The following is a 22,843-nucleotide window of genomic DNA, read 5'->3' as shown; positions in this document are numbered from 1 at the left end:
AGTTATATCTGACAGATAAAGGATCATTTTATGTGTGAAATTCCCAACGTTAGCAACGATATATAAGAGGTTAAGTTTAGTTATCATAATTTGCTGATCATAAACATAGCAACACATATTCACTCCTGCAGTGATACATGAATTATTAAAAGAGTTGAAGGAATGAAATATTGAAGCTAGTATGCTCTCTTAGAAGATTTTTGGTAGCAGAGGGCCTGCAAGGCAAATCTAGCATCAAACCCTAACAAGTCCTGTGTTAATTGAACATCTCCTGTGGGACCCCTGGTTTATGTAGTTTTGCAAACAGCAAATAGCAATCTATAACCTGCCAATGTAACTATAACTGGGGTCTTAATTCTAACAGTCTTCTATTGGTGCAAAACTTAAAAGCCAGTCACAGGACTTAAATATACACCTATAAATAAATACAATAAATCTAAATAAAGATCATTTTTTCCATAAACATTTATAGATTTTGATATAAATCTTGACATTGAAAAAGCTAATATCCATAGTTAATGTGTGTGTTAATTTACCCATGTTCCCACTGTGCTTCTCAGTTAGGGAACAGTGTTTTTATGCCATTTTGCTAAATATGAAATTAATTCTAAAAACCTCAAGAAAATATTGTTTTGCCATCTTTTATCACATTCCAAGCTATAAACACAAGTTAGCCATGTTTATTCAAGGTGAACACTGTAGATATGTTGTTAAAGGTTAAGAAATATATAGAGTATAGTGGAAATGTTCTATTCACAAAATAAAAGAACAGTTCACCCAAACATGAAATTTTTCTCATCCTCAGGTCATCCAAGACCTTCACTGGAATAAATTTGAAGAAATTTAGCATTACATCACTTGTTCATCAATGAATCCTCTGCAGTAGATGGGTGCCATCAGAATGAGAATCCAAATCCACTGAAATATTTGTGTAGAACAAATTTTGACTGTTTTTGCTTGTAAACAATGCTTGAACTGTGCTGCATTTTTCTCTCTTGATTCAGACGAGATTACTTTTTTCAATGGAGAGAGCAACATTATGGATAGATGACCCATATTTTAGCAAATGCTTGTAGTTAAAAAGTCTTAACGAGGGATTTTTTTCTTACAAACATGCAACTTTTTGGTTCACAAGACGTTAATTGATGGACTGGACTGGACTGGATTAATGGCGTTTGATTGATGTTTAATCAGCTGTTTGGACTCTCATTCTGATGGCACCCATTCACGGCAGAGGATCCACTGCTGAGCAAATGATGTAATGCTAAATTTCTCCAAATCTGTTCCTATGAAGAAACAAAGACATCTTGTATGGCCTGAGGGTGAGTAGGGTGATGGTGAGTTTTTGGGTTAACTATATTAAGTTTTCATCAATCAAAGTCATCAATAATAATAAGAAGTAACTTACATCAAATTCACACAATATAGTGCATTTTAATTTGTCCACTACTGCTCAGCCCTAGAAAACAGTTTCCAAAAAAGCTACAGCAGAGTCGGTGTTTTTGAACAAATCAGTTGTGTGAATGATTCAAAGACTCACTCATATAGAAAGTCGCTGTGTTGGTTCAACATTAACTTGCAGAAGTGGAATGGAGTGGTACAAACAGTGAAAAGTTTCAGTAATATTGGTATAAATATCAGCATTTTTAAATACACTCAGTCAAATGAATTCCCTGTGAGATAGAGTCTACGTAGGATGTTTGATCAGTAGAGTAGCTAAAAAGTAAAGTAAAGAGGAGTTTTCCTATAAAACACTCATTAAAGAGATGCATCCACAGCAGGGATCCACAGAGAAAGGGAATATATAATGGGAAAGCTGTGTGAATGAGCATCATAGATAGAAAAGAAGCTTAAAGAACTCTTAGAGACCCTATTAAAAGTGAATGAAAGAAACTGTGTGATGAAGCAGACAACCAAAAAACACCCACCATCAGACGTTTTCAAAACAACAACTTTGCTGTATGCTCCCACGCCAGCAGAGTTGTACGCTTTGACTCGAGCGTTGTACGAACTGTTGAAATGAAGGCCGTCCACTGTACAGATGGTCTCTTTCCCAACATAGACTTCCTAAAACATGGACAGGGAAAGATGAAAAAAGCCTACAAGGTATAAGGTAAAAATAGAAAGCTTCTGGTAAAACACGATCTCATGTAAGATAAAAGACAACACTCCACGTTTATCATGGATGATAAAATAAGCTGCAGATTTCTGAAAGAGAAGCAGAGAGTTTTAAGCATTTCAAAAACAAGATAACATAAAAAGCTTCCTGCAGCCCTACTTTGGAAAAGCAGTTTGGAGGATTTAATGGCACAGAGTTAACTGGTCTGAATTTTTACGCTTTACGTGGGATTCAAACTAACTTCAACTGGTACGGGAAGTGGGTGCTCTAATAAAGACTTTATAGTTAATGTCATTCCAATTCCAAACCCGTAAGACCGTCGTGTATCTTCAGAACACAAATTATGATATTTTTGATGAAATCTGAGAGCTTTCTGACCCTCCATAGACAGCAAAGGTACTAACAAGCTCAAGGCCAGGAAACCTTAAGGGCATCAATAAAATAGTAATGTAATTTTCTTTTTAGAAGAAATTGTTGAATAAAGTTGTTCTTTTTCTTTTGTTTGTGCACAAACAGTATTCTCAATATTTTATTAAATTATAGTTGAAGCCCTGATGTTGCATGGACTATTTTTACAATGTCCTTACTACCTTTCTGGACCTTGAATGTGGTAGTACCTTTGCTGTCTATGGGAGGGTCAGAAAGCTCTCGGATTTCATCAAAAATATCTTAATTTGTGTTCCGAATATGAACAAAGACCTTATGGGTTTGAAACAACATGAGGGTGAGTAATTAATGACAGAATTTTCACTTTTGGGTGAACTATCCCTTTAAAGATCACAACCACTAGTGTCAGTTGCTAGTGCACATCTTCCTAAGGCCAGAGGAGTCAGGTTTCCCTGCACAGTTCTTACTAGCTGGCCACCTTTAAAACTCACTCTTGTCCGGGTCACGGCACCAATGTCATTGGTTCTACTGGCACCGCTCCAAATGGGATTTAATTAGCACCAATTCGCATAGAAGGATAGCATTTCATTGATGATGACATGATCTCAGTGTAGAAGTAAAAATGTTGTAGATGTACCCGGTAAAGCCCGCTATTCCCGTCATCCAGCTCCAGCACGTAACCCTCTACAGGCAGGGCTTGGACAGTAGTTATCCTCCAGGCCAGAGTGGCGCTGTTGTTCCGCATGCAGCATTTTTCCAACTGCAACAGCGGTGCAGGAGGCACTGTGGAGGTCTCTGCTAAAAGACAAAAATATTAACAGAGTACGCATTTAAGCACTGACTGTCATACACTGAAGCATCACAAGGTTAAACAGGGTAATCATGGAGTGACATGCATGGGAATAAGCACTTCCTGAAAGTCACTGGTGCCAAACGGAGGATAAGGGGCTGTGGGTTTGGGAGGGGTCGAGTATTTTAGGGAGCTCTGAAATACCTCCTGTGCTCTCCTCCTCTTTCTGGTCACCTGCATGCATTTGTTTCAATAAAGCAGCCTCCTGACCATCTGAAAGATGATATCGGACAAAGCAGGTGTTGCATGTGTGAGTCTAGAGGTAAAACTGTGGGGATCATTTGCCTCTGAAACTGGGAACGACGGAATTTATTTTTGGATTGTGTAACCCAATTATTATTTGACAAGATGTGAATTTGAGTTTGCAAGATTGGTTTTATTTCCCAAAACTTTAATTGCCATTTTTGAAGCTGTTGTTTACTAGTCCAGATTCTAGAAACAACATTCTAAAGGGAAAAACAAGAATCTCATTGCAACAAATTCATATTATATTATTAGCTTTATTACAGTGAACATCAGTGTTGAGGAACAATTTTTTTTAGTTACTCATAAACAACTGTGTTAATTACACAAATGATGTTGCATGATCATTTTTATATACAGTATTTCTGAAAATATTTCTGAATTCTCCCTACTGAAAAAACACCAGCTTTTTTCCCTTTTTTTTTTTAGGAGAGGTGCTACTTTTTTATGCTCACCAGGGCTGCATTTATATGAAATGAAATGATATGCATTTATATGAAGAATACAATCAACAGTAATATTGTGAACTGTTATTACATTTTCCATGGATAGGCCTATTTTAAAAATTTATTCCTGTGATGCAAAGCTAAATTTTCAGCATCATTCCTTCAGTCTTCAGTGTCACATGATGCTTTAAAAATCATTCTAATATGCATTATTAGGTGCTCAAGAAACATTTCTTATTATTATCAATGCTTTTTTAGGATTCTTTGATGAATAGGAAGTTCACAAGAACAGCATTTATTTGAAATCGAAATCTTTTTGTAACATTAGAGATGTCTTTACTGTTACTGTTAATCAATTTAATGCATCCTTGCTGAATAAATGTATTAATTTCCCAACTACGACATTGTTTTGGTATCAGGTAAACTTGTAAAAGTGCACCTTCTGTTCAGCTCTGCTGTGTTCCATCTATCTGTTTTAATGCAACAACATGCACGATATGCATGGTCTCAAAACTAATACATTTAAAGCATAACCTGATTATGTAATCTGCATTGCTTGTTAATGTTACACCCCCAACACTGGTTATTACAAGCAGCAAACATGAAATCTCATTTGTTAGGTGTGTTGCCACATGTTACCTTTATTCTGGGTGAAGTCCAGCTGGAGAATCGACTGCATCAGAGGATCTGTGTTGACGGTCAAAGCGAATTCTGGGCAGACCTTTGGCTCCAACGCACTCCTTACCCACTGTTCCTGAGACACCAGCACACGCTTTATCAACGCATCTGAGATCTGGAAGAGATATGATAATTATCAAATGTGATGTCTAAACAGTTAGTATGTTGTTAAACAATAATACAATCCACTTAACACATTGCAATTCTTTTTCTCGTTTTCATTCCTGTCAAAAATGAAATATGGCGCTATCCTGATTAAGGTATATTATTGATTAAAATAGTCATAAAACAATTATTTTAAAAATCTACTTTTGAAATTGGAAAATAGTTTGGAATTACAGCGCATGAAAAAAAAAAAAAATTATTGTTTGGGTGAACTATTCTTATAAGGACATGATATTTAGCTTTTTGTGCAAACTGCGTTGCCACTGATGTACAATATAAAAGATTTAGTCCATAATATTCTGCACAGTGTTTCAGCGATTCACTCTTTCCCTTTGTGCATCGGTTTGTCTTGATCCTCAAAATACATTGTGTTTTCTGCCAACGTCTTCTTTCTTCCTGCCTTTTCAGAAATCTCTGCTGGGCAGGCACCTCTGACTCACATTACATGCTTTGTGAAGGCACACAAAGAAACATCACAATCGATACTTCATTAAAAATTCAGTAAAGAGGCAGCGTTGCTCATCTGGAGCTGTCATCTCTATATTTTATACTTTCGCTGCTATGAAACATCAATTATTGAAAGAGTTTAATTGCTGAGGGCCAGTCTGAACACCGGAAACCACAGCTTACAAGGCACCAAGTTTCATTCATACTTCTGAATTAGGGATGGAACCAGCACTTGAAATATGTTTTTTTTTAATGATTATTATTGTTATTATGTGTTTCTATCTGGGGGTTTTTGTCTTGTTTGTACCTGTAGGAATCCACTGGGATCGTTCTCTTTAATAACTTCCAAACAGAATTCCATCATTCCTGTGGTCTGTCGGAGCTTCATGGTGCAGTGAGTTATCTGATCCTTTACGGTCTGAAACAGAGAGGAGATGGTTAGAGTCCCATCACACACATACAGTCTGAGAAACAGGCATTCAATCAAAGACATGCTCACAGTGATGACTCCTGCTGTGAGTGTCAAGGATGATTGATGAATGACTTAATTGAATAAAGAAAAACGTATGACTATCCCTTTAAGTGTAGTATTAAATGTTCTTTTCTTTCAACTGTGAATAATCCTGCATATATATATATATATATAGTATTAATATTTGTTTCTGAAATACAACGATTTACAAAGATTACTCATTTATCAAACATTCACTCATGGTTTCTTGCCATCCATGTCCAATTGTGAAGACAAGCTGATCAAGTCAGTCACTCTTTATTTGTGATAATTATTTAATGATGCACTTGTCAAGCGCTCTCTGGAATGAGATGAATGACTGTATAATTAGAACTGACAGAACCGACTAAAGTTAGAATTAAATGAAAATTGAAACAAAACAAAAGCAGGAAGATTAACACACTGTTTAATGTGTTTTTAATGTGCCATTATCCAAAAATTAACTAACAATATTTAAAAACATTAATATTGTGAGGCTGTGAATATTTAACATATGGAGGAAAAAAAACAGCTTTATGTGTTTCATTTTCCTTTTTTTTCCTTTGTCTGCCAGCTTTATCATGATTAAAATGACTAGAAAGCCTTCTGTCTCTAGTCTGTATCAAATGAAGCAAAGGATCTTATGTTGGTTGGTTTATTGAGCAAAGAGCCATACATGTACCAGGGTTTCCTAAATTCTGCTGTATTTCCAATACATAAACTGTAGATAATTTTATTCTTCCTAACACACAATATAATCTTCCATCACTGTGATCTACTGAACAATCTAAGGATTAATTCCATAACATACTGTAAGAAACGCACTGGACCGAGCCGGTTTACTTTCACACTCCAACCCCCTTCATCCTGTGTTCAGTGTGGTGAAAGAGGGCAAGTGTAAAGCTCTGTTGTCAGACTAATGGCGTGGATGAAATGAATTAGAGTAGAAAATGACGTCTCCTGTCACTGCAGACAAAAACACTTCATTTGATTATCTGAGCAGAGCACACAGACCCCGGAAGATTGAGGAACTTGCGCTATTAAGCCACAAATTATCTTAGAGAACAGAAAAATGTCAATTTAACATTCTCAATACAACCAGAGTTGATGAAAATGACACTAGAAGCATCATGCTCATTTAAAAATTCCTCTTTTAGCCAAGTGTTTTCTCCCTCTGTCCCATCTGTGTGGTGAAGCCAGGCACAATTGCATATCAATGAACTAGGAAATAATCTCACTGCTGCAAAGTTTATAGTTATAGTGTATATACACATGTATATAAAATACTTTCCCATACTACCCTTAAAGGCTGATGCTAAAATTATTACTATAGCCACTAGAAAATGTAATTTGTTGCCAATTTTAGGTGTGTGGACCCCCGTCAAAAGGAGTTTAGAATAGGAATGAATGACAAGAGATGTGCATGTTGTGTGCTGACCCACCTTCAGCTTACTCTCTTTCTCCTTTGTGACCTTGGTGAGAAGTTTGGCCCTCTGCCGAGTGAGCGCTTCAATCAGAGCGTCACACTGAGCGACCAGACATGCCTCAAACTCAACGCCGTTCTCCTGTTACACACACACACACACACACACACACACACACAGTATACACATACTGAGAGAGAGCCTCTAGAATTTGCATCACAAAACACTATATACAATATATCTCCATCATTTTGTTTTTGGTGACCTTAAAGGGATACTCCACCCAAAAATATGCTCTTCTGTATCAGCCGCGCCACAAGGATGCACTGTTTTCTTTCAAATCAAAGCTAAATACATGTAGAAATAGTGCATCCTTGTGGCACAGATGATACAGAAGAGCATACACAACATACAGAGATATGGAGAGACACAGAGGAGACTGCTGACAAAGGAATTGTTGAATAAACTCATTATTTTTTGTTCTCTTCGCTTACAAAAAGTATTCTCGTCGCTTCATAATGTTACGGATGAACCACTGATGGCAGATGGAGTATTCTGATGATGTCTTTCATACTTTTCTGTAAAAAGACACCGTTATTTACTTGGCAGTCTATGGGACAGTCAAAAGCCTCCCGGTTTTCATCTAAAATATCTTAAATTGTGTTCTGAAGACGAACGAAGCTTTTACAGGTTTGAAAACGACATGGGGGTAAGTGATTAATGACAAAATTTTCATTTTGGGGTGGAGTATCCCTTTAATATGCAACTTTTGTAACATTTTAACCCCCTTCCAAAAGAATTCTGCTAAAGTTAGTCATTATAAAGTTTCACCATCTTTCTGAGCCCTAAGAATTAATATTGCTATTGTACCTTTCAGACTTATACATGTTTACTTCTTTGATGATTGGCTACCTTTTCACATTTGTAAACTTCCATATTTGAAAAGGGTGTTAAAATACTAAATGGTGTTTATATGCAAATGTGGGAAGCAATATTTTAAATTCTGCCATTACAATCAATGGTCTTGGTGGAATAGATCTGCTATGCTGCTGCTGCTGCACATATAACATACATGAAATCCCACCGTAGCAGATCTATACAGGTGGAGCTGGGGAAGGTGAAGGGTTTCTGAAGCACGCTGCATCTGCTACAGCAAGCACTATAGCCATCTGCTGCATTAATAATAATATTAATGATGTGATTATATCAGATTGAGTTAGAACCTACTGGCTAATCTAAAGTTTCATGACAGAACTTTGTATATTGTAGAAATATGGTTACAATATAACATTACATCTACACCCCCATCTGCCAGTGGTTTCTGCAAAAACTTTTTTTTTTTTCAAACTAATGATGCCTAAACAAATGAGCAAAGTTTTGATAAGCCACAATGTGACAAAATCAGTCTACATATAAGGGTTATTATCTACAACCAAAACTATTATAAAAAGTTATTTAAAATAAAATAAACGTTAACAACATTTCTCATTTTTGTTTACTATAAGCTGAAGAACTACTTTAAGGTCTGATTTTCGCTATAAACAGACTACTAACTAGTTTTATTTTCCTCAATAAACTCCTAATTTGCTGTTTATTAATAGTTCATAAGGTAGTTGTTAAGTTTAGGTATGGGGTGGGATTAGGATATAAAATATTGTCTTGCAAAATATGTGCTTTATAAGTACTAATAAACAGCCAATATGTTATTAATAGGCATGATAATAAATAGTGAGAACTGGTCCCTATACTAAAGCGTTATTAAGAACTAAAATAACTAAAACCTAATAAACTAAAATATATAAATACTACATTGACATGCTACTAGTGCCCAATGAAGACAGGGTTAGAGCTGTCTCTACACATTAAGAAAGTAATTTAACAGACAAAAATACACACATTACTTTTTTATGTATACAGTAATATATTCATAATCAATTCATAATGAAATCTGAAATAAACAGTTACTTCACAATGTCCATCAATGGTATGAATGATTATATAATCATCAGAATGGTGTAGTTACGGCATCCACCAGAAGAAAGCAAATTGGACAATGCAAACCTTTTCTTGGGCTCAACCAGTGGAGTTGGTGCTGGACTCCCTGTTCATGTAAGATGGAGTGATTATTATATTTGCTATTCTGTTTGGTGTCTGTAGTGGCACAGAAATGACACACTTTGGCTCTAAAATGCATTTTGCAAAGCTGGCAAAGATCAGTCGAGGGAGTCTGTGGTGTAGGAGTTTTGAACGGAACTAATCGTTCATTCACTTTGAGTACGGTTGTGACTCAGACGTAAGACCTACACCCACACACTGACACTGGGGCTGATGGGACTGAGTCATTTCATCTACTACACAACGATGATGAAGAGAAGACGTCTGATATGAGCATGTATGACTGGTACATTTTAAAATAAGAGCTCAGGCTTGAAACCAGACTATAGTCCTTCTGCAGGACTAGTCTCTGTGTGAGAAAGTATGTCACATTGCATTGAAAATCACTGATCACTATAGCACTTCAGTGCAAAGTCTGCTTACAGAGGCTTTCAAAGACAATCTCTTCCTCTCTCTCCCTCTGCCTGCTGGGCAGAATGAAAGGGCATTAAACTCTTCACTTGAGTAAAAACAGCTCAGAGCTCATAATCCAGTGGTCTCCAGGCAGAATACAATTCAAAACTCAAGACATCAATATGAAATTTATGTAAAAAAAAAAAAAAATTGCATTGATTAAAATTCAATACAAATGAATGTTAAGCTGTATCTTTTTCATTTCTCTGGACTAGTGCATGGTTTTCTGCTTCAGAAACCCTCCGTATAAAGTAAAATGCTCTCAATAACATTATATCAACAATACATTACATTCTATAATGTTTAACAGATAATTAATGTTTCAAACCTGACATATATTAAATATTTTTATACGTTTAATATGAATCTTATGTTTTATCTGTCGTCAGCCCCCTTTGCAAGACCCCAGGGGTCGATGGAGATGTGCCCTGGTTAAAAACCCCAACTTTAGATTATCAGAACCTTTGATATGCAACGCATAAACATCCTAACAAAATTCATGTTAACATCTGACATATGGTATGTTTGTTGCATACATGAATGTTATAATTACCCCACTTCATTTTTAACGAGGTATTCATTTGCATATTTAATGAGACACTCATAAATCAAAGAGGAGATGCTAATATTCGAGTGCTGCTAGCATGGCTGTTTCAAATTATGTTGTTTTTCTTGCTCTGATGTGAAGGCAATTTTTATTCACAAGTGTTCAAAACATAGAGAGGTTTGTTATATGAAACTGAAAGAAACACATTCAAAACTGGCAACCTATATAAACATTACATCATTTTCACATTTTTAACACATAACAGATGGCTTTGTTACCTGTATCTGCTGAAGCAGGTTCTTCAGCTGCACCAGGAACTCCTTGGCCTCCTTGGCTTTGTCAGACACTCCATTCAATGCCTGGGACAGCTGACACTGCACACATAAACATGGGTCAATGATATCATTAGCCTAACATGCTTTAAAATCTTTTCTTCTAAAACAATGTGTTGATAGAGCCGTGAGTAAAAATATGTTATGTAATATCAATTAATTCAATTAAAACATTAATCTGTTCATGTTGCATAAAACAAATGAAATATTGTAGTCCACTAGTATGCACACTTGGATCCCTTATACATCATCACTAGACACTATCTTCACATGCTTATATCATCCTAAACCTGCATAAATTCATGTAGCACATTTAATAGCTACATCCCACTGAACTTTCCCAGTATTCTCTACCTAACATTTCATGCATCCTAAAATACCACCTACCAAAATCAACCCAGCATTAGCTGATATCCTCAAATTCCACCCAACATTCCCACCATTCCTAAACATACCCCAGATTCCCAACATTCAAATTCAGGGGGTCAAGGTTTGGCTGGTTAGCATTGCTGGTACATGCCATAACTAAAATATTATGTGGAGAATATGTTAAAATATGCATTTTTCCCTTTTCCACTGCCCACAACAATTTTGTCAACACAAAAGCACATTCTGTGTGAATAGCACCTAGCGATATATTCTACTTACGGTCCTTCACAGAGCACATCACACACTCGTGCTACTTATGTGCGCAAGCATGCAGTTGGATCATTCTTTTCTCTTTTCTATCATTGGCATATTGTCAAAGTGTCTAACTCTGACGTTTGGTATAATTTCTATTCATTGATTCCTTGATTTATAAAAAAAAAAAAAAAAAAAAAAAACAGAATTGTGGCAAAACATTAAATTTGAATTAATTGATAAAATCTGAAAAATCTCACAGCCCTAGTTTCTACCTTGACAGCCTTCAACACTCATCATTTATTCCAGGGGTCACCAAATTTAGTCCTGGAGGGCCGGTGTCCTGCAGAGTTTAGTTCCAACTTGTCTCAACACACCTGGCTGGAAGTTTATAAGACCTTGATTAGCTGGTTCAGGTGTGTTTGATTAGGGTTAGAGCTAAACACTGCAGGTCACCGGCCCTTCAGGGCTGAGTCTGGTGACCCCTGATTTATTCCAATGAAATAACAACAAAATAAAGATAAATACCCACTCCCCAGGGACCTCATGGGACCATGATCCAGTCCTGCCAATCCAGCATTACCCAGCATTCATAAACACCACCCAACATCCTGGACCCATAATCTGGTCCTGCTAATTCAACTTTACTCTTTTCCCAGAATCCTCAAACAAACCCCAGATTCCCAGTATCCTCAAACATTATCACTAAAGCCCCCCAAAACCCATAAAACATCCTGAACACCACCAAAAACACCAACCCAACAACCCTGTTGAAAAAAAACGTCATATGTTGGTTAGGTATGTTTTAAAGCATTGCTGCTGGTTTGAACTGGTTTAAGCTGGTCATGTGCTGGTCCTAAGCTGGTCCTGAGCAGGAGCTAATTGCTTAGGACCAGCACATGACCAGCTAGGGACCAGCTTAAACTAGCTCAAACCAGCAGCCATGCTTCAAAACATACCTAACCTGCACATGCTGATTTTTTCAACAGGGAATGCTAAACACAACTACCAATTAAACACATTCACTAGTGCAATATGACATCACACACTTCAGTCAGTCAAATAGAACTCTTTCTCATGTTATTATTTGAGTCTTATCAGTCTTTTCCCAAACAAAACTAAACTGTCAGGATTTGAATGATTTATGTGTTGTATCGAGTCTGTTCAGAATCGGCTTTAGATTACTGAAAATTTGTGACTGTCAACTTTGTGTAATACCCAGCCACGAGAGGTTCTGCCCAGAGCTTTACCAGACCTCCATCATAGGCAGCAGCTATAAGATCATTTGAATATGATCTTCTCAAAGCAAACAACAGCTTTGCATTATGGATTCTTTATAGTTTACCACCTACTGTATTGCATGTGCCAACTATATAATTCTAATCTGATCTCTAATAAAACTCTCAGCCTGAGCCCGACAGACATTTGACAGCAATTGGAGTGAAAACCTAAACCAAGATGCACGACTCATTAATCCAGATTTATAAATGTGTTTATTCATGCAATGTAATACTAAGCACAACGGCAATTGCAAGGCACAACAGTTTTTTTAAGGCTGTTGCATTTTTGTCGTGAATACCTATTGCAGAATGTTTTCCCATTTTGGTTTGTGTTATTTAAAATAATATCAAGGCCAATTATTAAATTGTATTGTATGCTGCCTGTATCATAGCTGTCAACCCTCCCGTTTTTTCCGGGTTTCTCATGTATTTTAGCTCTTTTCCCGTAAAATATCCCGTATTTTTACACTCTGATTGTGTTAGCTCAGAACACGCAACTATCTGTGTCTGTGAAGTGGCTTGCACTTGGGTTGCTAGACCTCCAGTAAAGCAGGTGACAGTATACAGTAGCTTAGGCTACAATCGAAGAAGAAGACAGTTGCAGGCGGCGCCGGCGGGCGGGATGAAGACGGAAAAAGTAGCGGGAAGTGAACTTCGAGTGTAGAGTAGATGAGTGTGATGTGCGATGATAGATCAGGCCGCCTTCGGCCAAAATCACCGAATTAATCACCAACCGAAACCGAGGACATTATGCCGATATTTGAGTAAATGGGAGACCACCTTCCACTACCTGACAAGCAGCCATGCAATGTAGGCAATACAGAAAATTTGTTCAACAAGCTGGACATAACACTAAGGTCACTCTCTCTCTCTCTCTCTCTCTCTCTCTCTCTCTCACTCTCAATCACACTCTCTCTCTCTCTCTCTCTCACTCTCAATCACACACACACACACTCTCTCTCACTCTCAATCACACTCTCTACACACACACCTCTCTCACTCAATCACACACACACACACACACACACACACACTCTCTCTCTCTCTCTCACTCACTCACTCACAAACACACACTGTCTCTCCCTCACACTCTGAGTTTACATACAGTATTTATCAAAAACATTGTGGCTCCATTTTCCTTTTCTTTCCTGGTTTTAGGAATCGTGGCATTCCCTATAAAAATCCGATCAATTCCAATAACGAAAACGCACAACTTCAACTTACACACACACACACTCTCTCTCTCCCTCTCCCTCTCTCTCTCTTTCTCACTCCTCACCACAACACAAAACATTAAGCTAAAACACGTAGTAGCAAATGAAAATGTGTAAGTAATGTTTACCTTGTTCATAAATAAATCACTTTTAACATATCCATTGTGTAGTTATAAACTCTTAAGACTGTTAATGATTAGTGCTTTTTTAAAGTTTGTGGGTAAGAATCGTGTAAAAAAAAAAAAAAAAATCGCTTATTTTGGGGATGGATTCCGGGAAATCTCCCTTATTTTCAATGTTCAATGTTGACAGCTATGCCTGTAATAAAATGTATTTTTTCAAAATATTTATTCTTCAAAAATACTAAAAGAGCTGTTAATGGAATTGTTAAGGATGCAAAGATGTTTTACAGTATATCGATTACATAAAGTTACAGTAAAGAGTAAGTTTTTTTTTTTTTTTAAAAACTGCTTGAATAATGCACACAATAAGAGAGTTAACATCCAAAATCTTCTGTGGGTCTCTGGCTTGACTAATGATCACTCAAGTCTGTGGAAAACACTGTGGCACGAATCCACAGAGACACACACACACACACACATTTCATTCCCACCTGCTCCTCTTCCTCTGGGCCTTCCCTGGCCTTCTTCGATCAGCAGGGTCTTAAATCAACGAAAGAAACACACACACATAAACAAACACAAGCACACACAGACGTATCTCCTCGCTCTATTAATGTGCCATCTGCCCGGGCAAGCTGTCCAGACTGCTAACAAGACCCTTCTCATGGCCCACTTCTCCCAGTATGTGTGCCTGTGTGATGGAGAAGACGACACCAGGACACCGCTGGGGTCAGTGATGCATCAGGGTCACCGTCCCGCCCCGCCCCACTTTTGTGTTCATAGACCCTGTACAATCTGGCCCTCCTTTACGCTAGTCAGGCTAATTTCAACCAAAGAACTAAACAAAGAAATAGGCCTTCTTTTGCTGAAATGGTGTTAACAGATTTTAAAATCCAAAATTTCAAAGTTTATTGACCACAGTCGGTGCAAAGGTCGGGTGGTCAGACTCACTTACACAGATGAGGTCAAATGCATTTCAGTCCTAAACATGCTGCAGGCTAATGACTGATGACTCAAATTTGCACACTTTTCTTTCGAATAATGAATGAATGAGATTTGTCCTCTCTAAAAGGTTTTAAATCATAAAGAAACTAATGGTACTTTTGACAAATATGTCTCAAATTTTATAAGAGATGACAACTCCAGTCAGTTGTATGTGTTGGATAAAAGAACATTACATATACAAATATTTTGGGGTCATTTTTTTGAGAAATTGAGATCAAAAGTTATTGATATTGGTCAAATGTTACAGTAAAGGTATTTATAATGTTACAAATGATATATGCTCTTCTTTTGAACTTTCTATTTATCAATGAAACCTGAAAATAAAATCACTGTTTCCACAGAAATATTGAGAAGCACAACTGTTTTCAACACCAATAATAATAAATGTTTCTTGAGCAGCATATGTGACCTTGGACCGCAAAACCAGTCATAAGTAGCACGCTAGCATATTATAAGTAGCTTAAGTAGCATATTTCTAGCAATAGCCAAAAATACATAGTATGGGTCAAAATTATTATTATTTTTCTTTTATGCCAAAAATCAATGGGATATTAAGTAAATATCATGGTCCATGAAGATATTTTGTAAATTTCCTGCAGTAAATGCATTGCTAAGGACTTCATTTGGACAACTTTAAAGATTATATTCTCAATATTTTGATTTTTTTTTTTTTTTTTGTACCCTTAGATTCCAAATAGATTTTCAAATAGTTGTATCTCGACCAAATATTGCCCTATCCTAACAAACCATACATCAATGGAAAGCTTATCAATTCAGCGTTAAGATGATGTATGCATCTCAATTTCACAAAAGTGACCTTATGACTGGTTTTGTGGTCCAGGGTCACATTTTAGAATGATTTCTGAAGGATCATGTCATGTGACACTAAACACTGAAGTAATGATGCTGAAATCACAGGAATAAATTACATTGTAAAATATATTAAAACAGAAAACAGTTATTTTGAATTGTAAAAATATTATACAATATTACTGTTTTTACTGTCTTTTTCTTAAAGACAGTACATGAACATTTCATGAACATTAATAAACTTAACCAGCCCCAAACCTTTAAAACGTAGTGTATATATAACATATATAACATTCATTATTATATTCAAGTGTGGAGTAGGTGTCCAAGCTTTTTCACTGTATCATTTCAATGTCTAGGTGGAAAACTGCACAATAAACTTTGGGTTAAAAGATGGCAGAAGAATACATGCAGTGCAGAACTATAACAACACTTTGCTTTATTGGCCTTACTGATTTACTGAACAGTAAGTTTATCTGTAATAATGTGAAGAGCTCTGAGAAAAAAGGCTGCGCTAATATGAAATCACACAGAAAAGTGGAGCTTCTTAATTTAGACTCTTGCTAAAAGATGGGAGTGCTATTATCCCATTATCTAGTACTTTATCAGAACAATGTGATGAAGAACTGATGAGACATGAATTGAATTTCGAGACAGTGTATGTGTGTGGGGGGGGTGGGGGGGGGCTCACAGAGACATGCGTGACATTGCAATAACTGCTGTTGGTTGATTTTTTTGACAGAGCAATTGGGCATTTGCCTTATCAGCATGTTTGCTGGACTGAGACTGTGTGTTTGTTTAATGTGTTCAAGTGTGTGTGTGTGTGTGTGTGTGTGTGTGTGTGTGTGTGTGTGTGTGTGTGTGTGTGTGTGTGTGTGTGTGTGTATGTGTGTGTATGTGTGTGTGTGTGTGTGTGTGTGTGTGTGTGAGAGAGAGAGATACAAATCAGTGCTGATGTAGTAGTGACCTTGATTGTGAGTCCTCGGGGAGTGTGCACTAAAGAGTGGGTCAGGTTTGCCATCACATCTAAACCTACTGCCCTTTCTAACTCTCTTCCAAAATGCAGTGAAGTACCTCTTCAGAGAGAGCTTTCAGGGCAGTGTCCTAACTGAAATGGACCCCCATAAGTAGGTCAGCAGTTTATAAGAGAGACATTCTCCACTTGTAATTCTATTTTAGATTAAAGTAAATCTATTGACCACTCTGCAAATAAAAACGAAATGCAATGTGAAGTCACAGTTTATGCCGGCAGCTATGTGTGTATAGCTATAAAAAGGACAATCACTACTCGACTGAACTAAGTGCTAAATGCATTTGAGATGCAATCACTTTCACTTTGGCTCAATGACATACACATTCATTACCTCGGTTTCAAAACTAAACGCTAAAAATAAACAATAAAGAATTGTAACTTTGTGATTTAGAACAAAACGTGAAACAAAAGTGAATTTCACTGAACCAGTGAAAAGAATTAGTAAAAAAGCCAACAAATGTCAGTTAGCTAATGCTAGCTACGCTCCCTTGATCCTCCTTGATCCTTCCCCTGCTGTCAGATCAGGCTCTCATAACTCACACAAAGGGTTTAATTGTTTCACATCCATCTTTCATGATTTGTTATCCATTCTAAACTGTCATTTTTTTTACATTGATACTTAATACATTTCTTGAAATGTATATGCAGTGAATACTAAGATGTCTTCAGCTGTTTAGATTTTATATGCTAAAATATGGGACAAACTAAGTCTACATTTGTGTTTGTAATTTGACTTTTTTGGGCTATTTTCTTACTTAGTTGTTATTCTTGGCTTTAAAATTCAAAAGCCCTTTAAAATTAAATATGTACACAGTTTGGATTATAAGAAAGTATATTTAAAAAATTTAATTAGCATGTTTTTGTGCTTTGCTTTGGTACCGAAATAGGTACTGAGAACCGTAGATTTTCACTGGTATTGGTACCAAATACTGAAATTTTGGTACCGTGACAACACTAGTCTCGCAATATGATTTATAGCTACATGAAAATTAGGGGCAAGTGCTAGTAGATACAGTTAATACCATTTAAAAGAGGATGAATAAATCAAAACATATTTGCACAAACAGTTCCATAAACTAGCTAAAATGAGTGCTTCCCTTCAAGTTTGCACCTCTTATTGCCATGCCCACTCAGCTAGACCAGATTCCTGTTGAAATAACTGGATTTTATCCATGAACATACAACAGTAGTAAATGTGGTCGTAGCTTAACCCTCAGTGGTGCGTAAACAGATCAAACAAAAACGGACAATGACATTATTTTTAATTTGATTAACTGTCATAAACATCATTTTCTGTACTGATCGAAATATATTTATAATCAATATTTCTCTCACTTCATCTGCCATCTTGGATGCTTATAACAATAAGCATGTTATGGGATTGCCATATATGTGTTGCTGTTCAAATTTGACAGGTATTTTACAATATATCTTATAAATAGCAAGGGAAATAAAACATATGTAATAAATCCCAATATATTATCTCATCAATATCTTAATAACTTACCTGATTTTGTTTCTCAAATAAATTAATCTTGCTTTAAGAATCTTTAGATCTAGATTCTATTGGAAAACAGGCAAAATGACTAATGAAGAAAATGATTTTTTTGCAGTGCAAGCGGCTCATTAGGTTTTGGAGCAGAGCCTTTGTCTCTGACTCTGTGGGCAGCTGTGTGATTAATGCTGTACTTCTGGAGGTCAGCCATCTGACCCGCTCACACAAATCTCCCTATACTGATGACAACGTCCCTCTCTGTCTCTCGCCTCCATTTATCTGTACATCTCTGTGGTTCGATGTTCTCAGTGGAAAGAGAGAATGTCATTGGCATCATCAATTTTTAAATGACAGAACGTTGCAATGGTGCTGAGAAATGAGGAGCAGATCTAGCTCTATACTGTGAAATGAAGGTTATACTCACATATGTCAAATCTTTAGCCGTTTTCCCTTTCTATTCACTGCTGCATTCATCACTTTTGCTTTATTCATTCTGTGATGCTGCGAGACAACTTCAGATTAACTGCAGTCAGAGGGAACTGAAAATGAGTGCTATATGCCGAAAACACTAAGGGAAGCCCTGAGGTTTGTTTAAACTCATCACTCCAAAATATTTATAGCAATGCTGTAAGTAAACTATTTTAAAAAGCTGTAAATTAAATATTATTAGAGTATTTTCTCAAGAAAATACTATTTCAGTTTTTAAAATGTCACTTAATTGTGTTACTTTCATTCAAGAATTGCTAGTTAACATCACAAAGTAGCCTAAATCCTACACAAAATTAAAATTCTGCCATTTACTGTCTTATGTTGTTTCAATCTATACAAAACTAGGTTTTTATTTTTATTTCTATGTAACTCATAGTGACCACATTTGTCAACATTCATAAAAAAAGTTCATAGTTTTCAGTTTGTGAGAAACAGGCCGAAATTGAAAGCAATATTCACCCTAATGTGCTTGTGAAACATTTCAGGAACAGTAACATTTCATCCCACAATTAAAAGGAAAAATATATTGTTTTTTTTTATTGTTTTTTTTTTTGCATTTAAGACATTATTTTCAAGACAAATAAGCAGAACAGCAATTGTTATTATTGTTCTTACCGTGCTTAAAATAATTTAATTGTAACTTTAAAGTATTTATACTTTAGACTGCTTATAGCATTTGGTCAGCTGATTTAAATCCATACTTATTTAAATTTTCAAAAAACACTGACTTATGGAAATCTTCTACTATTAAAAACCACCATTTAGAATAAATTACAAAAAGTAAAATATGTGGGAACCTTGCAGTGGTGAGAATTTTTGGGGAAAATTTTATATAGTCACAATGTAAACAATTTCATTTGTCCTAAGAATAAGCTTCAGATATTCTTCATATAAAAGGGAATTTATATATTAATAAATACAATATATATATATATATATATAGAGAGAGAGAGAGAGAGAGAGAGATTTTTAAATTAATATTTGACATCTAAATTTACAGATTCTGACCTGGACACTTTTTTTGTTCTTTTTGGTCAAAATCAAAGTGGGGAGGTCAGAGGTTGTCTGTTCAGCAAGTCTGAAGAAACCACAGTCACTGATGGTTCTTTTCAGTTGTGTGGGAAAATGAAACATTGACGTAATATCATGTGTAACCATGGAAACCTGCTGTATTACAGGATTCTGTACTCGGGCGTTGAACAGGACGGGTCACGTTTGTAGGAGGGTGTGTGGAGCTCTCTCTATATTTATTTCTCTCTCTTTCTGTCTTTTCCTGTCTTCTCTATGAATAGCTGCATATCAAACCCTGGTGCCTGACCATCTTTGACTTCAGTCGGCCGCACAAACGCCAACAAAGTCAAAAAAATGTGAGCTGCTATTTTTGTATTTGATGATTTTTGAAAAGACAAACGTTTTCTTAATTTAATCTTTTCATTTTCTTCGAGAAACGTTCCAGCTACACTATGTCCTCCTGTCCTATTTGCTGAAGTCTGGTCTGTTTAAAGATCGTTTCACTCAGTGGCCTGAATTTACTGAGCTGTTTCCTTGGTCACAGATAGCCGGCAGGAAAAAGCGTGAAAAAGGCTCCTAAAACACACACACACACACACACACACACACACACACACACACACACACACATGCACACGCACGCACACACTCACACACACACGCACACACACACACACACACACACACTCACCAGCAATGGCATATGGAGGAGTGGTACTGCATATTTCAGTCTGAAACATCTAACCTACATTCGATCTGCTAGTGTGTGTGGGTGTGTGTGTGTGCGTGTGTGTGTGTGTGTGTGTGTGTGTGGGTGTGTGTGTGTGCGTGTGCATGCGAGGCAAAACCACCGTTGCGTGTCATGAATGTGTGTATGGAGGAGGAGGTCACAGCTATTCCCACACAGTGTATTTATAAATATGCGTGGAAGGAGACGGCATTCCTGCATTACGTGTCTAGGCACTACAATCATATTTATTTTACAATCATATTTTATTCTAGTGACATCCATTGACATTTCCACACACAGGAGAATGTGTTTGTTTTTCCATTGACAGAAGATATGTATATTACCTGTACTGATGCTAAAAGCCATTTTTATTCTGTTTATATTTTAAGTGACATCTGTCAGTTTAACTTTTATGATATTTTTATTTGAACATGTATATATAATGGATATATGTCCCTACTTACAGTAAATTATAGCCCTGTTACACACTAAAAATAGTGAAACTGTAACATTTATTAAAAGTTTTTATATTGGTCTAAGCGTGTCTTCTGGTTTAAACCTGTTTTGTCTAAAAGCAATTAACACTCCAAACTTGATTTCTTGCTAAGAAACAATTTCATTTAAATAGTATTTTCAGTTAACACCAAAGTAATGAGGTGATGTCCTGACTGCAGAAATTATTGTTGGATTTTATTTTATTTTTTTCTATTTGTATTATTTGTTTGTTGTTGTTGTTTTAGTACATAATGGAAAATGTATTCATATTTGTATTTTAAAAATTATTTAAAGACTTCACTTTAAGCAAGAAGGTCTTTTTAAAGAGTCTAACTTAGCTAATTTTCCTTTTGTTTAAAGGCCAAGATATATATAAACCAGTACCACTCCAATAAGAACACATTATTATAAGATAGCTGTTGTGAAGTAAGGCAATAGTTTTGAACACTGGCTGGTTATGTACTTGCTCAAATATTGATTTTGGATCGTTGAAATAAATGTACTTGCTGGAGTAAAAAGTGTGACAACTAGTCACATGAACATTTCTACATAAACTTGACTCTCGGCACTATTAAGAGGACAGATGTCTGTGTAGGCAGTCAGGGTCAGGGTGATGGGTAGTGTTTAAGGAAAGGGTCAGAGTTCAGAGGTCAAGGGTCAGCTAATAGTAATCCACTATGGGAGTGTGTGTATTGACTTCAGCAGAGTTCCACAGCAACAACACCTTCTAAAATCCTCAAATACACACACGGCACAAGGAAATAAGTCAATATCAAATCAATACGCTCTTAACAAATTGAAGTTGTGACATGTAAACACTAGTACAAAATAGCATTTATTTCCTTACACTGAGCATTTATGCCTCAAAAAAAAAAAAAAAATCATAATTGCGGCTTTATATCTCCCAATTACAACATAATTTCTCATAATTGCTACTTTATTTCTTGTAACTGTAAAATTATTAGGGCTGCCCTCCACTAAATATTTTTCTGGACGACTAGCAGTCGTTCATTTGACGCATTAGTCAACTAATCGCATGTTTTTTATTAATAAACCATTTCAGTGATTATAATGAGCCTTTAGTTGCCTACATAGCCTATAAACACTCAAGCACACACATAAACCTTACCACAGTGCACCGGCAGAAGTAATGATTATAAATGTGTCAGGGAAAACAGTAAGGAGACTGCATTATCATTTTAATAATTTGATAGACTAGTGCTTTTTTTGTTTTCGGATTAAGAGATGAAGTCGGCAACACTGACTCCGCAGTGGTGATGCGCCTGTATGCATGTTTCATACGGATTCTAATCTGAGAATATTTGTTTTCCATTTGAATTGGTTTATTTAAACGTTTCACTCTCTATAGATATATTTTTAATGTCTGTAAGGCAAAGATATACTCAAGAGTTTTGCGCTCGAGTTCACAGAGACTGAGACGGCAGAAAGCGCATCCTGTTTGCTTTCATTATTTTACAAAAGCATGGTATTGTGAGTGCACACAAATAAACGTGGAGTTTTTACAGATTCTAAAGATGTATTACTCTTATCTGTATAACCAAAAATGACGGAGTATTTTAGGAGTAAGTGAGTGCACCAGCGCCTCCATCTGTCCTGCAGTGAGCTACTGTTCAGCTTCTGCACACTTGAATAGCGCACATTTCTCTAGGTTATTGGATTGAGCGGCCATGTAAAGTTGCTAATACTTACATACTTCAGATGATAAGACATATTTGAGGTCGATGAATGATAGTCGAGAGTTTGGATGTCCTGCCCGATGTACTTTATTACCACATAGACTAGCCGTTAATGATCTGTTAGTCACAGACTGCCTGACTTCAC

The 22,843-nt window shown here is 36.4% G+C and overlaps 1 protein-coding gene across 3 annotated transcripts in view; it reads right to left on the bottom strand.

Annotated features, from left to right (window-relative positions):
- LOC109101179 (E3 ubiquitin-protein ligase TRIM9-like) overlaps positions 1 to 22,843 on the bottom strand; it is a 38,592-nt gene that overhangs the window by 12,526 nt on the left and 3,223 nt on the right. The window contains exons 2-8 of one of the 3 annotated variants that reach the window (XM_042746393.1): positions 10,643 to 10,738; positions 7,268 to 7,390; positions 5,643 to 5,753; positions 4,685 to 4,838; positions 3,501 to 3,569; positions 3,144 to 3,304; positions 1,929 to 2,067 (exon numbers count right to left, since the gene is read on the bottom strand). In XM_042746393.1, coding sequence (XP_042602327.1) covers positions 1,929 to 2,067; positions 3,144 to 3,304; positions 3,501 to 3,569; positions 4,685 to 4,838; positions 5,643 to 5,753; positions 7,268 to 7,390; positions 10,643 to 10,738 — 853 coding nt within the window. The remainder of the gene's footprint in view (positions 1 to 1,928; positions 2,068 to 3,143; positions 3,305 to 3,500; positions 3,570 to 4,684; positions 4,839 to 5,642; positions 5,754 to 7,267; positions 7,391 to 10,642; positions 10,739 to 22,843) is intronic. The other 2 variants (XM_042746395.1, XM_042746394.1) reach the window with 2 other exon arrangements.

This window comes from Cyprinus carpio, chromosome B20 (genome assembly GCF_018340385.1).
Source record: "Cyprinus carpio isolate SPL01 chromosome B20, ASM1834038v1, whole genome shotgun sequence".
NCBI lineage: Eukaryota > Metazoa > Chordata > Actinopteri > Cypriniformes > Cyprinidae > Cyprinus > Cyprinus carpio.
The sequence above is the reverse complement of the archived record's forward strand: the minus strand, read 5'-3'. Positions and strand labels throughout refer to the sequence as shown.